Raw genomic sequence first — 21,228 nt, forward strand, 5'->3', positions numbered from 1 at the left:
AGCTGAGGAGTTTGTGTGCTGACCCCAGGGAGCATCACCAAGACGCAGCAGTGCCAGCAAGCAAGAGTCCAAAACAGACACCAAAATATTAAAATTTGCATCCAAGAAAACACCATCAAAGTATTGAGTTTGGACACTTTGAGTTGAGTTTGGACACTTTTGATTTTGGACACTTTTGAGTCTGGAGCTCAAAATTCGCCACCAAAAGCTCACCCAAACGAAGCCCTTTGGGAGCAGATCCCATGACAACACCCCTTGGAGGTGGATCCCAAGCTTCTGGTGTTTTACGGGGACATTCCAAAGGTGGGGTTGAGGTTCCTGCGTGCCCGAACAGTCCTGGGTTTCACCTGGAATTAGTGACATAATTAACAGCGTTTAATAACCCCTAACAGATACTGGGAGCCAGAGGGAGCAGTCTAAAGACTGAATTTTCCAGTCCTACAGAAGGAATAAAAGCAAAGATCCGTGGTGTTGCTGGTCTTCAGCATTTGATTACTTTCCCAGCAGTAAAACTGGAAATACGGTGTTAAATCCCAGCGTTTAAGGAAGAACGGGATAAACTGGGAATTCCTGTCTCCCTCATTTCACTTCAGGCTTCCTGGTTTAGGAATCATTTGAACAGAGGAAAAAAAAAATCTGATAATTATGAATTCGAATTCCATCCAGTTTAACACCCCGACCAGCAAAGGCACCTCAAAAATAAAAGGAATTCAGCACATCCCTCAGTTCTTCTTGATAATTTCCAAACGCAACTTCTCTTGGACATCCCTGTGAGAGAAACTGGGTGGTAGAACAAAACTTAACACATCTCTAGTTCAATAAAAAATAAAATAAAATAAAATTTAATGCCTCAAATAAACAAGGAAATATTCCAGGGAAGAGTGAGGTAAGAAAGACGGGCAGGTGAAGGAAAGCTGGGGGGGAAAACCAGGAATATTTCAAGGGCACAGGGGCAAAATACGTGGAGAAACAATTCCAGGTTGCCCAGAGAAGCAGTGGGAATGTGGAAATGTCCAAGGACGGGGTTGGAGATTCTGAGGTGTGTGGTCTGTTTGAACAACACCCCACAATTTCTAAACTCCGCTTTTAATGCGCCCAACGAGAACAAGATTTCAGCCAGCAGCTCACAGGGTGTTTTTCCTGCTCTGCCAGGCTTTCCTGGGCCAGGAAGAAAATTCCAGAGGCAGGGACCGAGTGTGGAAACTCCAGCTGTGAGAATTTCTGCTGGATGGAAAGTGCTCCACAGAAGGAGAACTTCTGGATCAACAGCAGCTGGGAAAAGCACGGAATAGAGAATTAAAAAGAGAGAGATAATTAATGGTGTAAAGAGGGGTTAATCTTTTTCCCACAATCTTCTTTTTTGTTGCCAAAGAAGGGAGACAAACGACAGGAATGAAAGAGACCCTGATTGCCTCTGATAATCTGCCAGGAGCACCAGGAGTTTAATTCCTAGAGAGAAAACTAATAAAGAGCAGAAGGAGAGGTGGGGTCGGAGGCTTTGCGGAATTTCTGCTGGAAAATTGGGAGCGGAGCCAATGGCTCTGTATTTCACTCTTCCTCTCAGACTGGCAGAAAAATGGAAACACTGGAGGGCTCCTAAGGGGGTTTGGACAACTCTTGAGGATTTCTTGCAGTTTTTCCTCTTTCCACCTGGAACTGAAGTACTCCAGCACGAAAATTCATTTAGCATCAACCCGCAGCTGTGGATGTCCCACCCCTGGGAGTGTCCCAGGCCAGGGTGGACGGGGCTTGGAGCAACCTGGGATAGTGGGAGGTGTCCCTGCCCATGGCAGGGGTAGAGTGGGATCCGCTTTAACTCCCCTTCCACCCCAAACCATCCTGGGATTCTGTGAAAATAGAATAGATATCTCTACTTTTCTTCCCCTATAATTGAATTCCTTCAATGACTCTCTTTTGTTTGTTTGTCTAACTTAATTTAAAAAAAAAAATAAACAAAAGACGGAGGAAAATCCATTGGGAAAGCCTTCGCACGTCTTTAGTTCAGATGTGAGCGCTCCAAACTGACATCTGCGCTCCTCCTACATTCCCAAAATACATTAAAAAAAACCCCAACAACTCCCTTGCTGATGATGTCAGCTGGCTCTGAAAGCCCACAGCAGATTTATTATTTCCTTTTGGAAAAAAAAAGAAAAAAGAAAAAAGAAAAAAAAGAAATGCGCTTTGTTCTTCCTGCGAGATCGTTCCCATCAGCTCCAGCGTGCCAAAAGAAGCTGCTTTGGGAAGGAGCCAAGGAGATGGAGACAATGTGGGCGACCCTCAGCACAGACTATTTACGGGCTAGGGGAGGAAATCTTTGTGCAATTTTGGGTGTCTGCGTTTGCTGTGAGTTAATGAGAAAAGTTCGGGAGCCTGAGAGGTCTCATTAACAGATGCCACTCCAAGATCCCATCTTTGTTTCCTTAACTTCGCTCCAAGCTGCTCCCAAGCTGGCTGAAAAGGAATCTTTATGAGAGAGGATGAGCTAAACTTTGGGAATTGGAAGGCAAAGATGGCCTGGACAGGGTTTGATGCAGCCATTTCACTCTCGTGGTGAGGACTGACTGTGACAGAGCTCTAAAAGCCCAGCTGTGTTCTCTTCCTGCTGTCCCAGCATCTTTCTGGGATGAGCAGAGAGTTTCTGGGATACAAACCCAGTGTCAGTGATCCAGGAGTGGTGGAGGCCCCGTCCCTGCAGGGATTTCAAAGCCACGTGGACGTGGCACATTGGGGACACGGCCAGTGGTGGCCTTGGCAATGGCTGGACTCGATGACCCCGGAGGGCTTTTCCAGCCTGGAAGATTCCTTGATTTAGGTGATGCAATCCAGGCTGGGATTACCTGGCAGCTTCAGCGGCAGGGTTTGACCCCAGATTCCTTGGCCATTCCCTGCTCCTCGCTGGGCCCTGGGATCCAGGAGAAGGTGCCCACGCTGCTCCCAGGCTCTGCTCTGAGCTGTTCCCTGCAGGTCCCTTGGGCTCCGGGCACTGACATCAAACCAAAGGAAAATGGAGGGAAAACTTGGGACATTCATTTAAGAGTTCAGCTTAGGCCTCGTTGCAAGCCCAGGCCTGGAAGCGGTTCTGAACAGAATTCCAGACTTTTGGTCCAGGTTTGGTATCCAGGTTTGGGTTCAAAGGGATCTGAAAGCTCGTCCCATTCCATCCCCCTGCCATGGCAGGGACACCTCCCACCATCCCAGGCTGCTCCAAGCCCCTTCCAGCCCAGCGTTGGACGCTTCCAGGGATCCAGGGGCAGCCACAGCTGCTCTGGGAATTCCAGCCCAGCCAGGAATTCCTGGGATCTCCCATCCATTCCTGACCTCTGGCAGTGGGAAGCCATTCCCTGTGTCCTGTCCCTCCATCTCTTGTATACACATAATGTTATATAATAAACGATATTTATAGCAATATTTATAAGTGTGTATATTTATAAACAAATACATGTCAATATACAAACCATTTTTATAACAATATTATATTAGTAAGGGAATTTCTGGAAGTATCCTTGCCAGATTTAGGAGTCAATCCTATTTTCCTGGACCTCAAGTGGAGGGGCATTTTATTTTTTTTTTTTCCCCCCTAAATTAATAGCAATTCCTAGTGAATTCCAAACGAGAATTGTGGCATCACAGCTGCTCCGAGGAATCCTCTCATCTACCAGGCAATATTTGGAAGGATTTTTAACGAAGGATAAACACAATTTCTCCTCTCTGTTCCCTCCCCGGGACCCTTTCGTGTGTCCCAGGCATGGAGCCGAGCTGTCTGCTCCTCACGGAAACCAGAGGAGCTGGAAAATTGCATCAGGGCGAAGATAAATCCCTCACCTGGGAGCAGCAGGGATCCACAGGAGCAGGCAGGAATGCGAGATGAGATCTCCCACAAACGCTCCCCGATAGTAACTGGGCAACACGGAACGCTCCCAAGTGCACAATCCACTGAAATCCAGCCTTTGCCCTGCAGAGGATTTGCAGAAGGGCTGCTTTCCCAAAATTTTTTTAAATTTATTTCCCCTCTTGGAATGCACAGACATCTTAAAAAAAAAAAAAAAAAAAATTCTAAGTGCACTTTTGCGGTTCTTCCCCGAGTATTAAAAATTCTGATTTAATTTTTTATTTCTTTTCAAATCTCCTCTACAAATCTCAAATGGTGAATATGATTTATTCCTTCCTTGGAAGTGGAAACCTGTGGGAGTCAAACCCTTCTCGCACTTTTTCCTGCTGATAAATTTTTTTTATTATTTTTTTTGGCGCATTTTCAAGCTCATTTGCTGCCACTTGAATGATCCTGTTCCTAAAATAGCACAGTGGAAACTCATTTTCTCCGGACTATTTTCATCCCAGAAACATCTTCATCACCAAGATGACTTCATTCCATGGAAAACAGCACGGCTGAAAAAGGAAAAAAAAAAAAAAAAAATTCCCTGTACTAGGATCATTAATGCTCTGGCAAACAGCAGCAGGCGTGGCTCAGGAATGGGAGAGCCGAGGATTTTAATTGGGAATGGGAATGGGATGAAGCTCCCCAGGTCTCCTGGATCCCTGGGAGTGTCCAAGGTTGGACATTGGGCTTGGAGCAGCCTGGGACAGTGGGAGGTGTCCCTGCCATGGCAGGGGTGGGATGGGATGAACTTTAAATCCCTTCCAATCCAAACCATTCCGTGTTCCCGGCATGGCTTTAGACTGGGATTCTACCCAGTTCAGTCCAGCTGGCCACTGGAACAGATCCATTGGAAAGGGAGAAAAGCTCTGGTGATCCCGATCCGCCCCGGTTCCTTCACCTCACGTTCTCCCTGCTGCTTTTCCCTGTGTTTCGCCTCCCTGTGCTGCTCCCGGAGCCCCCTGCCCTGCAGACACCCACATCCCCCGTGAGATGGATTTAGGATGGGCAGGAAAGAGAGGGAGGGAGGAAGGGGCTTGAGCAGCAGAGAAGGAAAAACACCCGAGGGAGGAAGAAGAAAGAGCAGAGCTCAGACCTCACAGCTCCAGAGAAAGGCCCAAGGGCGGGAGCTCCTCAGTCCACAGACATTTCCTGACAGGATCAGCGGGAAAGCTCCTTAAAGGCTGACGAGGGACAATCAGTTCAGCCACAACAGATTCGTGGGATGGGTTGTGTTGGAAAAGACCTTGAGGCTCATCCCATTCCCCTCTTCCACCATCCCACACCTTCCACCGTCCCAGGTTCCCTCCAAACCCCGTCCAACCTGGCCTTGGACACTCCCAGTGCAGCAGAAACTCCTCAAACCAGACTTTTGAGAGCAGCTTTTGACAGTCCCAGCCCTTTTCCAGGGATGAAGGACACTCCAAGCAGTGTTTGGGAGTTCTAACTTGTTCTTCCAACACATTAGTGAATAATTTATCTTGTTTAATCTGAAAGGCTGGAAAGAGATCACTGTCTTCAAGATTGATGGCAGAAACTGGAGGGGGGAAGGGGAGCGTGAAACAAAATACCTCCAAGAGCAATTTGCTCATGCGAGATGATTTATGGGTGATTTTATATTAGCGGGGGAATTTCTGGAAGTGTCCTTGCAAGGTTTAGGAGCGAATCCTATTTTCCTGGACCTCAGGTGGAGGGGCATTTTAAGAGAGGGAGAGGCTGTCCCCTAATCAAACGCTGCAAGTCAAAAAAATCCTTCCCTCAGCCTGGACCGATTCATAGGTGAAGGTTTTTGGGTTTTATTTTTTTAAATTCCAAAAATCTCCTGGAAATTGCCAGTGAACTGTCAAAGGGGGGGTTTTATTCTTCCCTTTATGTTGTGAATTAGGCCCTGACCAAACCACATTTCTGCAAAGCCAAAGCCTTGTGCAAAGCTGGTCTTAACTAAACACAAACTTCCCGTGGCAAGGAATTCCGTGTGGGGAAGAGGTTCAGGCCCTCCCCTTCCTCCAGGTGTTCGAGCCCCCCAAACCTGCAAAGAGAAAGGAAATTGTCATTCCCATGGATTTTGGGAACTCACTCCTTTCAGGATCCAGCCTGGATTTCAGCGTGAGGGGGAAGGCAGAGGTGGTGTCTCCATCCGGAGTGAAATCAGGAGTTTTGGCTCTGACATCCCAAAGAATCCCATCCCAGACGGGAAGGGGTGGAGGGAAAAGCTGCCTGGAAGCACAAACACCGATATGTATTGGTCCGGCACATTATTAAACACAGAAATACATTTAACCTGATTTTCACTTGGGAAACGGCTGAACAGCCAGCAGCGGATCTCGCTTCCCTGGAATGAAAATTCCCGTTTCCCCCTCCCCAGATCCCTTTTCCTCTTTACCTGTGGAGCAGAGCCCAGCCCTGATTTCCCCCAAACCAGCAGGGTCAGCCCCTTTTCCTCATTTTCAGCCTCTTCAAACTCATTTTCAGGGCCCGACCCCAGCGTGAATACCAGCATTGTGGGCCCCTATCAGTGCCCAGCGCTAGGGTTACACGGCTTTGGGAAAACAGCGGATTTGGGATCACCCCTCCCCACCAGGAGCAGCTCTGGAGGGGGTTTGAAGCCATTCCGGGACGGAAGTAAATACGGGGAAATCACGGAATCTCTAATTAGAGCTAAAAACACGGGTTTGGAGCGGCAGGAGGAGGAACCACAGTTCCCTGCGCGCAGCCGGCCTTCCGCGGGCTCCCTCTCCGTGAACCGACGGAGTTGAGGATAACAAAGGGAATACTGAGGGGATCCGGGCAGCGAACACAGAGCCATTGAGGGCTATCGGGGGTTCCATCGTCCCGGGGTCCGACGGCACATTCCTGCCCGCTTAGATTTCAGCGGATACGGCGGGAAGCGTTGAGCAAATTCCATGTAATTGCCGTGCACTTTGGAGCCTCAGTCCCCAGGCAGGTGCCTGCCCCCGAGAGCAGGGTCTAAAAAGTGAGATCCATCCATTGGGATTGTCCCGGGGCTTCTCCAGCACGGCTTGAACTGGATTGGAATGGGGAAAAAAAAGAAAACAAAACAAAAAAACCCCCACCACAACCAACCAACAACAACAAAAACAACAAAACCAAACAATCAAACAAAAAAAACCCCACAAAAAAAACCCCAACAAAACAACAAAAAAAACCCCAAATAAACAAAAAAATTAAAACCAAACCAATACCAAAACAAATAGAAATACAAAAAAACCAAAACCAAACCAAACCAAACCAAACCAAAAACAAAACCAAAAACAAAACCAAAAGAAAACAAAAAAAGAAAACAAAAACAAAACCAGAGCAAAAACAAAGCAAAACCAAAACCAAAATCAAATCAAAACCAAAATCAAATCAAAATCAAAATCAAAAACAAAAGCAAAGCCAAAAACAAAACCAAAAGCAAAAACAAAAACAAAACACTAAAACCCAAACCAAAACCAAAACAAAAACACAAACCAAAAACCATAAAACAAAAACACAAAACCAAACAAACAAACAAACAAAAAAAAAACCCCACAGAACCCCAAAAACAATCAAAAAAATTTCCATTTCATCCCCCTCGTGGCAGCTTTTACTGGGTTTTTGGGTGAAACTCGTGTTGCTGCACAGGGTCTGGGGACAATCCGAGGCAGGAGGACAAAGCCAGCCAAGATTTCCACGTGAGACAAATTGCTCCGGGTTTATCCGCCAGGAATTTCGTGTTCCTGCCGGTTCTCCCCCTTTGAACCCAGGCAGGATCAGTCATCAGCTCAAACCACTCCAAAATCTGCTCTCAATGCACCTCTGGCAGCTTCAGCAATAAAACCACGTGGATTAATAGAGATGATGATGATTTGTATTCTCTTTGGGCAACATTTCCAATTTTCCTCCTGATTTACCGACCACGGACCGGCCTGGAAAAGTGGATTTGGTATTTTTGGGGTTTTTTTTTTAAGGTTACTGTAAAATATAAACAGCAGCAACTTCAAAATCCAACCCTGTTTGTTATTGAAAGTGAGGAGAATTTTAATCCCCCCGGCCCTTCTCCAGTTCACAATGGATATTTTGGTCCTCTGATGTCCCAGAATTTAAATTTTTAATGGCAGCAGTCACAAAAAACTGGCTGGGGTGACAAACACGTCCAGCTTCTTGTACCCCCTGGCTTAATTATCTTAAAATTTATTAACCTTTTAAGCATCATTAAAATATTTATTTATAGATTATTTCCATATTGTATTTATATGTTATTATTTTATAGCAGTTATAGTTATGTTCTTAGATGTAAAACTTCTCATAGTTATCTACTTGTTTAAATATCACATATAACACACTATCAACATTTTACCATCATTCATTATGAGCACTTTCAACACCGTTAACATTTTGTAACATAAAATTATGTTTATTAATTGTTAATTAAACCAGCTCATTGCCTTCTAACATATCCCTCCTGACGCACAAATATCACTTTGGAGAGAGCAAATATAGACAGAATTACACAGTGCAGCTGCAGGAGAAGAATTAGAATTACCCAGGCATTCAAACCACTTGTTTTAGGGTTTTTTTTTTCCCACAAAATCTTTATGAGGAGAAGCTTTTCCAGAGGTCTAATTACTGCTTAATCCATGGGAGTATCAAAGATTTAAAAAGCTGGATCTGGACATCAGGGCAAGATAAGGTTTGATGTCGTTAGCTCTGGTGAAATCTGGTTAAATGGACCAAAAATCCCTAATAAAATCCTATAAAAGAGGCCCAAAATGACACCGGGACTCACAGTTTGGAGAAACAAAAGGGATTTTTAAAAAATATCCGATTTTAATCCCTTATTTTTCCGGCAGAGGCACTTCCTGGTGAAAAACCAAAGCAAACCATGGGAATAAAACAAAAATAGATTTATTTTTATCTCCTTACAACCCTCCCAGTTTATTTTCTGAAGTTTGGGGGTTTTTTTTGCTTTTCTTTTTTTTGGCAGATGGATCCTTTTTCTTTGCTTTGTGAGGGAGAAGGAAACCTGAGAGGTTTTTTAGCCTGAGGCCCCAACATTAATTCTTCCCTTTTTGAGAGATGTTGGCCTCCAGCTCTGGCCAGGGAAAAAAGCAGATAAAGCCCACGTGTCCTTGTTGAATATATGGTCTGGGATTTGGGAAACACAGCCCACAGAACCTAAAAAGAGCCTGAAAAGAGCTTAAAAAGAGCCTGGGAAGAGACAGAAAAGGGATTGAAAAGAGCCTGAAAAGAGCCTGAAAACAACCTGGAAAGAGCCTAAAAAGGGTCTAGAAGAGGCTGAAAGGAGCCTAAAAATGGCCAAAAAAGGGAATCAAAAGAGCCTAGAAAGGAGCCTGAAAAAAAACATAAAAAGAGGCCAAAAAGAGCCTAGAAAGAGGCTGAAAAGAGCCCAAAAATAACCTAAAAGGGGCACAAAAAAACCCCCTAAAAACAGCCAAAAAGAACCTGGAAAGAGCCTGGATATAGTTTTAAAAAACCCTAAAAAGAGCCAAAAAGAACCTGGAAAGAGCCTGGATATAGTTTTAAAAGAGCCTGAAAAGAGCTTAAAAGAACATGAAAATGTCCTTAAAAGGATCTGAAAAGGGCATAAAAAGAGCCTGAAAAAGCCTAGAAAGAGCCTGAAAAGAGCCTAAAAAGAACCTGGAAAGAGTCTGCAAAGAGCCTAAAAAGGGCCTGGAAAGAGGCTGAAAAGACCCTAAAAATGGCCTTAAAAGAGCTCGAAAACAGCTTGAAAAGAGCCCGAAAAGAGCCCAAAAAGGGTCCAAAAAGGAGGACAAGAAGAGCCTAGAAATGGCGTAAAAATGACATAAAAAGATCCTGAAAAGAGCTTGAGAAGAGTCCAGAAAGAGCCTGAAAAGGGCATAAAAAGGAAGTTAAAAGAACCTGAAATGCACCCAAAAAGAGCCCTAAAAGGGCCAAAATCAGCCTGAAAAGAGCCTGAAAAGGGCATAAAAAGAGCCTGAAAAGAGTCTGCAAGGACTTCTGTTGCATTTCAAAGGTGCCTCCAGCCTCTTCACGAAAAGAACAAAAAGATAAAAACCTGGAATTATCAATCAACACGTGGGAATGAGGCGCAGAAACGAAAGGAATGAAGCTGGAGCTGCTTGGGGTGAGGCACCCAGATGGACCCAAAGGTGCCTGGAATGGTGTTCAGGCTCCACTTCAGCAGCAGCCTGGATATTTACGGAAGTTTTTCTTTCTTTATCCAGCAGATTATCCTTTTATCCAAACCACTGATACCCTTCTCCAAACACTCCCCACTTTTTTTTTTTTCTTTTTTCTTTTTTTTTTTTTTTAAGTAAAATAACAAAAAAAAACCCAAAACCCCAACCCCAACAGAAATCCAGCCACTTTTACTATCTCCAAAATCATCTGTCAGGGCTGGATCGAGGGCAGAGAGATTTACAGGACTGAACGGCGGCCGGGGGCCGGGGGTCACGTCGGGAGTTCTGAAATTCCTCGCCTCAGGACAGCAAATTCCACGGCAGCTGCAGGGAAGCTCAGGGATAATGACAGCTCTGGATGGGCTGGTGACAGATGGGAAATTGTGCTGCTGCCTGTGCAGTGCCAGCATCCTGCTGGAGAGCAGGAATTCCCTCCGGAGAAACCTTCTCCTGGAAGGAAGGTGTCCCTGGAAACAGCAGTGGCTGCTCCTCTGAGCATCAGCGTAACTGGGATGGGCAAACACGGATCCCAAACTGGGATGGGCAAATCCAGATCCCAAACTGGAATGGGCAAATGCAGATCCCAAACTGGGATGGGCAAACACGGATCCCAAACTGGGATGGGCAAATCCAGATCCCAAACTGGAATGGGCAAATGCAGATCCCAAACTGGGATGGGCAAATGCAGATCCCAAACTGGGATGTGTAAATCCAGATCCCAAACTGGGATGGGCAAATCCAGATCCCAAACTGGGATGGGCAAATCCAGATCCCAGACTGGGATGTGCAAATCCAGATCCCAAACTGGGATGGGCAAACCCAGATCCCAAACTGGGATGGGCAAACACGGATCCCAAACCGGGATGGGCAAACACGGATCCCAAACTGGGATGGGCAAATCCAGATCCCAAACTGGGATGGGCAAATCCAGATCCCAAACTGGGATGGGCAAACACGGATCCCAGACTGGGATGGGCAAATCCAGATCCCAAACTGGGATGGGCAAATCCAGATCCCAAACTGGGATGGGCAAATCCAGATCCCAAACTGGGATGGGCAAACACGGATCCCAGACTGGGATGGGCAAACCCAGATCCCAAACTGGGATGGGCAAACTCGGATCCCAAACTGGGATGGGCAAACACGGATCCCAGACTGGGATGGGCAAATCCAGATCCCAAACTGGGATGGGCAAATGCAGATCCCAAACTGGGATGGGCAAATCCAGATCCCAAACTGGGATGGGCAAACACGGATCCCAAACTGGGATGGGCAAACACGGATCCCAAACTGGGATGGGCAAATGCAGATCCCAAACTGGGATGGGCAAACTCAAATCCCATTATATATATATATATATTTATATATATATATATATAAAAATAAAAGAGAAAAATATAAAGATCCCAACTCCCCTCACAAAATTCAAAAATAAAAATCCCCAACACTAAAACTGGGACAAATTACCCCAAATGAACTTTGTGAGGTGACCTTTAAACCCTTAAGTAATTTCCCTTTTAAATATTCTCAAATAATTATGAATATTTAATATCATTTTTATTTTCTGTTTTTCCCACTCTCTCCCCCGAACTTGCAGCTGCTTTTTCTGCCTCTCCTTGATGCCGACACCAGAATAAATGAAATTTCATTTTATTTTCATTTTAAAAACACTACAAGAACTACAATTAAAATGGTCTTAGCCATGATTCCAGCAATCGGAGTTTAAAAAAATGCAAATAAAATTAAGTTTTCTTCAAGCCTTTTAAACATCTCTGGGCACAGGGTGTCTCTAACAGGATGAATTACCCTCAGAAAGGGAGGGTAAATATCCCCAAAAATATTGCAGGGATTCAGCAAAGAAGATGAAATTTAAATTACCCTGAATTCAGGGCAGAATTTAATTTAAATTAAGATTTTACCAAGCAATGTTTGTCACCAGAAAACGTTCTCCACCAGAAAATATTGGAATTTGTTCTTTTTTTTATTAAAAGTGCCATTTCTGGAGAAGATTTAAAGCAGTTACACAGCAATAAGAAAACATCCAAACACTGAATAATGAAGAATTTATCTGGATTTAAGCTTTAAAAATAAACTTTCTATAGACTGTCCAGTGCAATGTAAATAAAAATCATATCATACACATATCTATATCTCATAAAAAATACATTTAACTGCACAAATGGATGGATTTGCCATTATTTCTGAATTATTTTCAGGTCCAAAAAGTTATGGATTTACAGAAATATCATTCCCAAAGTTCTGGGGTGAATTTAGACAATGAAAGGTTGAATATATTTAAATTACAAGATCTGTGAACCCAAGCTGAGATAAAGACACCACTGAAAATTGCTTTTATCAAATGAAAAGTTGAATATATTTAAATTACAACATCTGTAATTTAAATTACAACATCTGTATTTAAATTACATCGGAACCCAAACTGAGATGAGGACATCGCTGAAAATTGCTTTTATCAAATCCAATAATACTTTTATTTTAGGTTCTCCAGACAGAGAGCTGAAGAGAAAATTCAGCTGATACCTGAAAATATTTAATACAAAAATTCCGCCATGAATCAGGGTCGGATTTCTGTACAGCCATTAATCCTGCCAGAAACACGGTGAATTTTAATACTCTTTGCTCTGCTCTGGGCACATTTTTTCCTACAAAAATCAGCATTTAACATCAAATCCAAGCAGGGTTTTCCATTAAAAAAAAAAAAAAAAAAGATGAAGCAAAGGGAAAAACTGATATTCCCTCTTAAATTCCATATTTCTTCCTAAGTGCCTCTTTGTGCATTGCACTACCAGCGTTTGCATATTCAAAAATAATCCCAAACCTTGCAATAACAAAGGGATTGGTGCATCCAAACGATTACGACTCATCCTTAACATTCTCAAGAACTCCCATGGAATTCTCTGATTTTAAAAAAATAAAATCCCAGATCAAATCCTTCCCCATGCCCAGGCTCCATCCTTGAATCTTCAGCTGAATCACTGGGGTTTATCCCAAACAAATCTTTCCCAGAAGCAGAGACATTTTATGAGGTTTAGAAATCAAATCTTCATTTCAAATTTTCTTCACTTATCAGTGAGGGGGGGGGAAAAAAAATTAAAAATCATTCAACCAAGGGAAAAAACCCAGATTTTCCCTCCTGAAATGTGTTTTTTTTTGTTGTTGCAGCCAATTCCCTCTGCCCCTCGTTTTTTTAGGGTCTCCCTGCCATTCCCAAAAGTTCTGGAATGGCATTTCCAATATTAAAAAAACTCCTCAGTACTGAGATTATTGTAAATTAGTGACAGGAATTCCTACAAGACCACAGAGTGCTTGGAGGCCTTGTTGAGATTGCAATCATTATTCCCAGAAATGGAATTCAGGGAAAATTTGTGCTTGGAGGCAGAGCCAGGAAAAACCCAATGGCCCAAAATGTGGGAGCCAACTTCCACTTGACTCAGGAATTCCCTGTGGAGCCAAGAGAAACTGGGAATGGTTTGGCCACTAAAAAGAAAAGAATAAAAATCCTTTCATATGGGAAAATCCTCCATGGAGCAGAAGGATGAAGGTAACTATAGGATCATCAGAGAATCCTGGAGTGTTTTGGGTTGGGAAGGACCTCGAAGCCCACCCAGTTCATCCAGGGACAACTTCCACTATCCCAGGGTGCTCCAACCAGGCCTTGGGCACTCCCAGGGATCCAGAGGCAGCCACAGCTGCTCTGGGAATTCCATCCCAGGCAGGAATTCCCAATCTCCCATCCATCCCTGCCCTCTGGCAGTGGGAGCCATTCCCTGTGTCCTGTCTCTCCATTCCTTGTCCCCAGCCCCTCTCCAGCTCTCCTGGAGCCCCTTCAGGCCCTGGAATGTTCTGGAAGCACTCCCTGGTGAACACTCCCAGCTCTCCCAGCCCGGCTCCAGAATTCCAGCCTTGTTGGATGGCCCAGCCACGGCCAAGGGAATCCAGATCTTGGAAAACCTCGACTCAGACATCAAGAACCATTTTCCTTCGGCAAGGAAAATGCTTTTCCACCCAAATTTTGCGGCCGCACCTCCAGCTACGAGTTTTGTATTCGCCCCTCCAGAAGCCACGGACTGAATTCAGGCACCTTTTTGGCATCCTAAGAATATTGCGGAGGAAGTTCTGGAATGTCAACAAGCCTGCAAACATTTCAAAATCTTCTTTACAACTAAGTATAATTAGTGACATGAACCAGCGAATAATGAAGACAATATTGATGTAAAAGAAGCCAAATTTGTAGTTACTCGGATCTTTCAGGGAAGAGCTCCAAATCCCTTTTTTGAGTCCATTCAAGGGATCCATCCTTCCTGAAAACATCCATCAGGACAATAATATTCCTGGGAAAAACCTGTGCAAATCAAGAGAGAACACGGCAGAGTTCCATTCTTATTTATTCCAAGCGCCCACTTGGAATTTTTAGGATAATGAAGCTGTTTGACCATAGCTGTGATTTAAAAGGTGTGATACTCCAATATCACAAAAAATTATATTTTTGTGGTATTTTGAGGTAAGACTCAATTGCAAGGAAACAAACCCTTTGGTCTGGAAGATCAGGAATTCTGCTCTAGGTGCTCCAACAGGATTTTAAGGAATTCTACATTTCCCACAGCTTTAAAATGGGAGGATGAAAAGATCTTACAGAAAGAAAACTTTACATTTTACAGAAACATTTTACAGAAAGAAAAGATTTGATTCTGTATTATTGCCAGGGGAAATGAGAGCTCTGATCAAGCAGGAAAAACCCCAACCTCATATTTGTTCTCTGCACAAACCAGAGGTGAAATCAAGATCAGCTCAAACACACCCTGATGCGAGACAAGAAACTCTGTTTATGCACATAAAAGGTTTAAATCCGGTTCCCACCTTTCCACATCATCCATCCAAAGCTCCTTTTGATTGCGACTGTCACAGTTCTGTCCAAAAAAACCCCAAGAAATTGTGCCTTTTTCCTCAGAAAACAGGGAATTAGAACTTGACTCCACCCCACTGCCCCACCCTCCAGGGAGGGGTTGTGGGGTTTTTGTTGTGGGGTTTATTTTCAATACTGATGGGGAAGGATCCCCACTAAAACACCCAAGGAGTTCAGGATGCGCCTTTCCTTAAATTTGCTGTAATTAAGGGACGTCGGTGACTTCTCCTTGGAGATCCCGGAGGTTCCCGGCCCGCGGATTGTCCCAGCAGCTCCGTGGGAGGGCGCGGTGTCAGGACAGCGCCAGTGTCACCAGTGTCACCAGTGTCACCAGTGTCACCAGCAGCGCCGGGCTGGGCGCGCCCCGGCTGCCCGCCGCCGTCCTGCGGGCCTGCAGCACGGCCAGCACCGCGTTGGTGGCGTTGGTGGGGATCTCCACGTTGCAGATCATGCCCTCACAGCAGGAAACGCACTCCTGGAGGCGGGGGAAAGGGGCGTTAGCTCGGGGGGGTACCCTCGGGGTGACTGGTGGGGACTGGAAAAGCAGAGGGCTTCCACGGGCTCGCGATGAGCGCGCGCAGGCGGAGGATCGGAACGACGCCTTGGGAAGGTGACCTGGAGCGGAGTTACCCACTGCAGGAACATTCTGGAAAAAAAACAGTCCTGGAATGGCCAGCTCCAGCCCCAGGGGCTGCCCGTGCACCAGGAGTAGGGAAGGAGTAGGGCAGGAGCAGGGCAGGAGTACAGCAGGAGTAGAGCAGGAATTAAGCAGGAGTAGAGCAGGAGTAGCAGGAGTAGGGCAGGAGCAGGGCAGGAGTAGGGCAGGAGTAGAGCAGGAATTAAGCAGGAGTAGAGCAGGAGTAGCAGGAGTAGGGCAGGAGTAGGGAAGAGTAGGACAGGAGTAGGGCAAGAAGAGGACAGGAGCAGGAACAGGAGGAGCAGGGCAGGAGCAGGGCAGGAGTAGGGCAGGAGCAGAGCAGGAGTAGGGCAGGAGCAGGGCAAGAACAGGACAGGAGAAGGAATAGAGCAGGAATAGGAGGAGCAGGGCAGGAGAAGGGCAGGAGTAGGGCAGGAGCAGGTCAGGAGCAGAGCAGCAGTAGCAGGAGTAGAGCAGGAGTAGGGCAGGAGCAGGTCAGGAGTAGGCCAGGAGTAGGGCAGGAAATGGGCAGGAGCAGGGAAGGAATAGCAGGAGTAGAGCAGGAGTAGCACGAGTAGGGCAGGAGTAGGGCAGGAGCAGGGCAGGCATAGGTAAGAGTAGGACAGGAGTAGGGCAAGAACAGGACAGAAGCAGGAATAGAGCAGGAAAAGGAGGAGCAGGGCAGGAGTAGGACAGGGGCAGGGCAGGAGCAGAGCAGGAGAAGGGCAGGAGTAGGGCAAGAACAGGACAGGAGCAGGAATAGAGCAGGAAAAGGAGGAGCAGGGCAGGAGCAGGGCAGGAGTAGGGCAGGAGCAGGTCAGGAGTAGGGCAGGAGCAGAGCAGCAGTAGCAGTAGAGCAGAAGCAGAGCAGGAGTATGACAGGAGCAGGGCAGGAGTAGGGCAGGAGTAGGGCAGGAGCAGAGCAGGAGCAGGGCAGGAGTAGGGCAGGAGTAGGGCAGGGGTAGGACAGGAGTAGGGCAGGAGCAGGGCAAGAACAGGACAGGACCAGGAATAGAGCAGGAAAAGGAGGAGCAGGGCAGGAGTAGGACAGGAGCAGGGCAGGAGCAGGTCAGGAGTAGGGCAGGAGTAGGGCAGGAGCAGGGCAGGAGTAGGGCAGGAGTAGGGCAGGAGCAGAGCAGCAGTAGCAGTAGAGCAGAAGCAGAGCAGGAGTATGACAGGAGCAGGGCAGGAGTAGGGCAGGAGTAGGGCAGGAGCAGGGCAGGAGTAGGACAGGAGCAGGGCAGGAGCAGGTCAGGAGAAGGGCAGGAGTAGGGCAGGAGTAGGGCAGGAGCAGGGCAGGAGTAGGGCAAGAACAGGACAGGACCAGGAATAGAGCAGGAAAAGGAGGAGCAGGGCAGGAGTAGGACAGGAGCAGGTCAGGAGTAGGGCAGGAGTAGGGCAGGAGCAGGTCAGGAGTAGGGCAGGAGTAGGGCAGGAGTAGCAGGAGCAGGGCAGGAGCAGCACAAGAGCAGCGCTGACCGTGTGGCCGCTGTCCCCGTGGCGGTGGCACCCCACCAGGTGACACTCCTCGCCGGTGGCGCATTTCTTGGTGACCGAGGTGCTCTGGCCGTGGGCAGTGAAGAGGTGAGCGGTCAGGCAGTACCGGGTGCCTGCAGGAGAACAACCAGGAGGTTTATCCCCAGAAATTCAGCCTCTGGAACAGGGGTTCAAATTAAGGAAATTAAGGAAATTTCGCAATTAAAAACAAACAAACAAAATTCCCAGAAAATGGCTCTACAGAACTATTTGCAACTTGACCGAAAAGAGCATTTAGCAAGAAATTAATTCCCGTGAAACCTTAGCTGACCCTCCAAGCCTCCAGAGAGGCTGCTTTTGTTTAAATTACTAATTAGCACCGTCATCTGCGCTTTTATTTTCAGCTCTCTCCTCTTTTTGGCAGCACGCTCCTGCGTGGTTTCACGTTTTGTTTCCTCATTCCTCCACTTCGCTCCTTTCCCACCATTCCTGTGAATGGCACCGGGAAGAAAAAAAAAAAAAGAGGAAACATTTCCATTCTTCTCTGTGTTTTATCCTCCTCGGCACAGCTGTGATCCCCAGTCGGTCAGGTCCTGCTGCTCTCAGAGAAACGTGAAATTTTGGGATGGGATCCAAAGGGAAGGGAATAGAGCTAGGCAGGAAATTCTTCAGGTTTTTTAAACAGCATCTTTAAAGTAACTCCTGGGAAGCATGCCATTATATATATACACACAGAGAAACATATAGAATTAATTAAGACTGATGTATTATTCAAAAATCTGTTACTGTTATATAAAATGGAGAGAGATGGAGATAAATAATTTTTCACTGTTGCTTTACACCCTGAAGGGAATAAAGCCACAGAGGAAATTCTTCAGGGTTTTTAAACAATATCTTTAAATTAACTCTTGGGAAGCACACAATTATATATATACACAGAGAAACATATATAGGTAATTAATATTGATGCAATACTCAGAAATCTGTCGGTACATTAATATTTTATCGTTATACATTATATAAAATGGAGAGAGATGGAGATAAATGATTTTTCCCTTTACACCCTGAAGGGAATAAAGCTACAGAGGAAATTCTTCAGGGTTTTTAAACAATATCTTTAAATTAATTCTTGGGAAACATATAATTATATATATACACAGAAAAACATATATAGGTAATTAATATTGATGTAATATTCAGAAATTTGTTGGTATATTAATATTTTATCGTTACACATTATATAAAATGGAGAGAGATGGAGATAAATAATTTTTCCCTTTACACCCTGAAGGGAATAAAGCTACAGAGGAAATTCTTCAGGGTTTTTAAACAATATCTTTAAATTAACTCTTGGGAAGCACACAATTATATATATACACAGAGAAACATATATAGGTAATTAATATTCATGTAATATTCAGAAATCTGTTGCTATACAAGTATTTTACTGTAATACATTATATAAAATGGAGAGAGATGGAGATAAATCATTTTTCCCTGTTGCTTTACACTCTGGAATGGCCAAAATCGTCAGGTCAGCAGAAATCATCTGACTCAGCAGTGCCAATCACAAAAACTGCGCTGGCACATTAATCCCGTGAATCAGCCAGAGCTCTCCAAGAGGGTGAGTCAGGGAGAGACGAGCTGAAATATCACCAAGGATCTCCTTACTCACTTTCAGGACACCACCTATCTTCAGCCCATCTGTTGCAGTTGTAGTTGTCCACCGCGTTGTCACAGGTGAAGCACTTGAAACTGTTTGGGAATGGAGTGGCTTGGAAAGTATTAAAAAAGCATTAAGAACGCAGTCAGTTGGAAAGTGTGGAGAAAAAAAGTCAAGTATTTTAAATTGTGCTTGTACGCGCACGTACTTACAAAAAAGCAGTTCTATATATTTACATCTTTTCGCTGTCAGACAAATAAAACAAGTTTTGCAGAAAGCTTTTTTTTTTCTTCCCCCCCTCCTTCTAGGCTTGAACTTACAATATATCCTCATGTTTTCACTCTCAGAATCCAAAATTGAGGTAGGGGTGGGAAAAGCGGGAAAGAGGGAAGAATTTATGTCCCTCCTTGTACACACAGCAAACATAAATCTACATTTTTCCTTTGATGGAAAAAGTGCATTTCCAAAGCAGCTCCAGAGCCTGATCTCCCCTTGGGAAGGAGAAGTTGGATCCTTTGAACAACAGGATCCAGAGGAGTCTTTGCAAATTTTATTTCCATAATTGAAATGAATTATTTGGAGGTGCAGGGTTCATTAGGGGCAGATATTCCATCCAGCTATTATATCCTGGCTGGTTTAATGACGCAGATAATGCAAATGAAGGGATGGAACACCGGCGATGCCAGATAAGAGGGGAAAAAAAATAAAAAAATAAAAAAGATGCCATTAGTGCCAACCGGCTTCACAGGTCCCACGAGGTTTTTAATTACCTTCAGACTGAATTAATTGCATACAGCAACACCTATTCCTCCCCTTACAAAAACCCCCAACAAGATAAAAGACCAAAGCCACCTGTTCTGGATTATTTTACAAGGAAACCGCTGCATAATTCCCTCTGCAGGGAGACAGGAAAAAAAAAAAAAAAAAAAAAAAAAAAAAAGCCCTTCAAATGTCAAAGTCCTCATTCACTCTTTGATTTGGTGATTTATTTTCATTTAGTCAGCTTGTGAAATATTAAGGGTAAAGTGCTGTGGGTTGAGAAGAAGAATATTTATTGTAAAGTTTCTGCGGATACCAACGGGGGACAAGGAGCTGAAGCCCAAAGGACCGGAAGGGATGGGGCAAATAATTAAAATTCTAAGCCAGAATTCCATTAGGAAAAAGCCAGAATTCCATAAAAACACTACTTACGGTCCAGTGGAAGCCTGACGTTGTAAAAGTTGATGTTTTCAGCTGAAACCCAATTTCCTGAAAGGATGAGGAACGGGAGAACGGCTCCGGCCAGCGCGTGCCGGAACGGCCCCATCCTGGGAGTCACTGCACATGGAAAGCCGGACTCCTCAGGCCTGCCAAAGCAAGGGAACACACCGTATCCCACATTATCCACTGGGAATCATGAGAATCTGAGGCGCAGGATGAGAAATTTCCTGCGAAAGTCCTGCTGGAAGCGTGGAGATCCAGCCGGGAACGCCGGCGAGCCGCCGAGCGGCGCAAAGCTGAGCTGGTGGTGCCTTCTGCTGGCCAGAATCCCTCACAGAGGGGCTTGAACTTCCAAATAAAACAATTAAAAAAAAAAAAAAATCAACTTCAAGTTATTTCTTTCACCTATTTGTCCTCCTGAGCAACGGGAACCTTAAAAATTCCTTGAAAGGATTCCTAAAAGTCAACAAGGAGATTATTGAGGTCCTTTGGATCCAGCTTGAAAGAGTCTGGAATAAACAGCACTAAGGAAGCAAAAATGCAGAGAAATCTCAGTTTTAACACCAACAACCAATCCCTTTCCTGAGATAAATAAACCGACCTCCAGACAAGCTACGTCACCCGAATTTGAAGCGCACGTTGCACTTAAAAATATATTTTAATGCTATACTTTAGCACTAAAAATTCTAGGTGTAAATTCAATTTCTTTCCTTTTAAGTGCAGCCCAGGGGAACGCTAAGGAAGGTGCCTGGGGATGGCACAGACGTTCTGGAGAAGGGCAGGGTGGAAAGTTCAGAGGGGTGAGATGCAGTCACGCAAAATCACATTTATCTGGGGCCTCCTGGCTGCTCCGCCGAGGCTTTAGAGAGAAGAACTGAACATTTTGCTCAGGCTGGTATTCAGATTTCCACACCTCCAGACAAACGCAGGGAATTGTGGCGAATTCCCGTGACCCTGGAGCCTGGTTCAGGTATTAAAAATCCCAACCTCACTCCTCCTCCCATGCAAATTCCCAGCAGGACAAACGAGCTGGAGTGGAGGCTCCTGCCAAACCAGAGCCAAAGGCATTCCCTCCACATTTCCAGGCACACCCTGGCCAGGCTGAAAATGGTGCTCAGCAGAGAAATCAAGGAAATTCCCCTCCTTCCCCTGGGTTTTTGGGTTGGTTTGGGTTTTTTCTTTTCCAGTGGAGATGGTTTTGCCAACCAAGCAAACAACAGAGTTTCAGGAATCGTGAATTTTATTGTGAATTTAACCATGCTGCTTAGGATCTGCTTATTAAATCCC

The 21,228-nt window shown here is 45.2% G+C and overlaps 1 protein-coding gene across 1 annotated transcript; it reads right to left on the reverse strand.

Annotated features, from left to right (window-relative positions):
- Positions 1-15,257: 15,257 nt before the first annotated feature.
- On the reverse strand, positions 15,258-20,058 carry LYPD6B (LY6/PLAUR domain containing 6B). Its single transcript, XM_040069519.1, has 4 exons — positions 19,933-20,058; positions 18,754-18,852; positions 17,082-17,212; positions 15,258-15,440 (listed from the first exon to the last, which is right to left on the reverse strand). Exons 1-4 carry the CDS (start codon positions 20,045-20,047, stop codon positions 15,258-15,260), a joined length of 528 nt encoding a protein of 175 aa, XP_039925453.1. The 5' UTR covers positions 20,048-20,058.
- Positions 20,059-21,228: the final 1,170 nt, after the last annotated feature.

The sequence above is a fragment of the Hirundo rustica genome, chromosome 7 (assembly GCF_015227805.2).
Source record: "Hirundo rustica isolate bHirRus1 chromosome 7, bHirRus1.pri.v3, whole genome shotgun sequence".
NCBI lineage: Eukaryota > Metazoa > Chordata > Aves > Passeriformes > Hirundinidae > Hirundo > Hirundo rustica.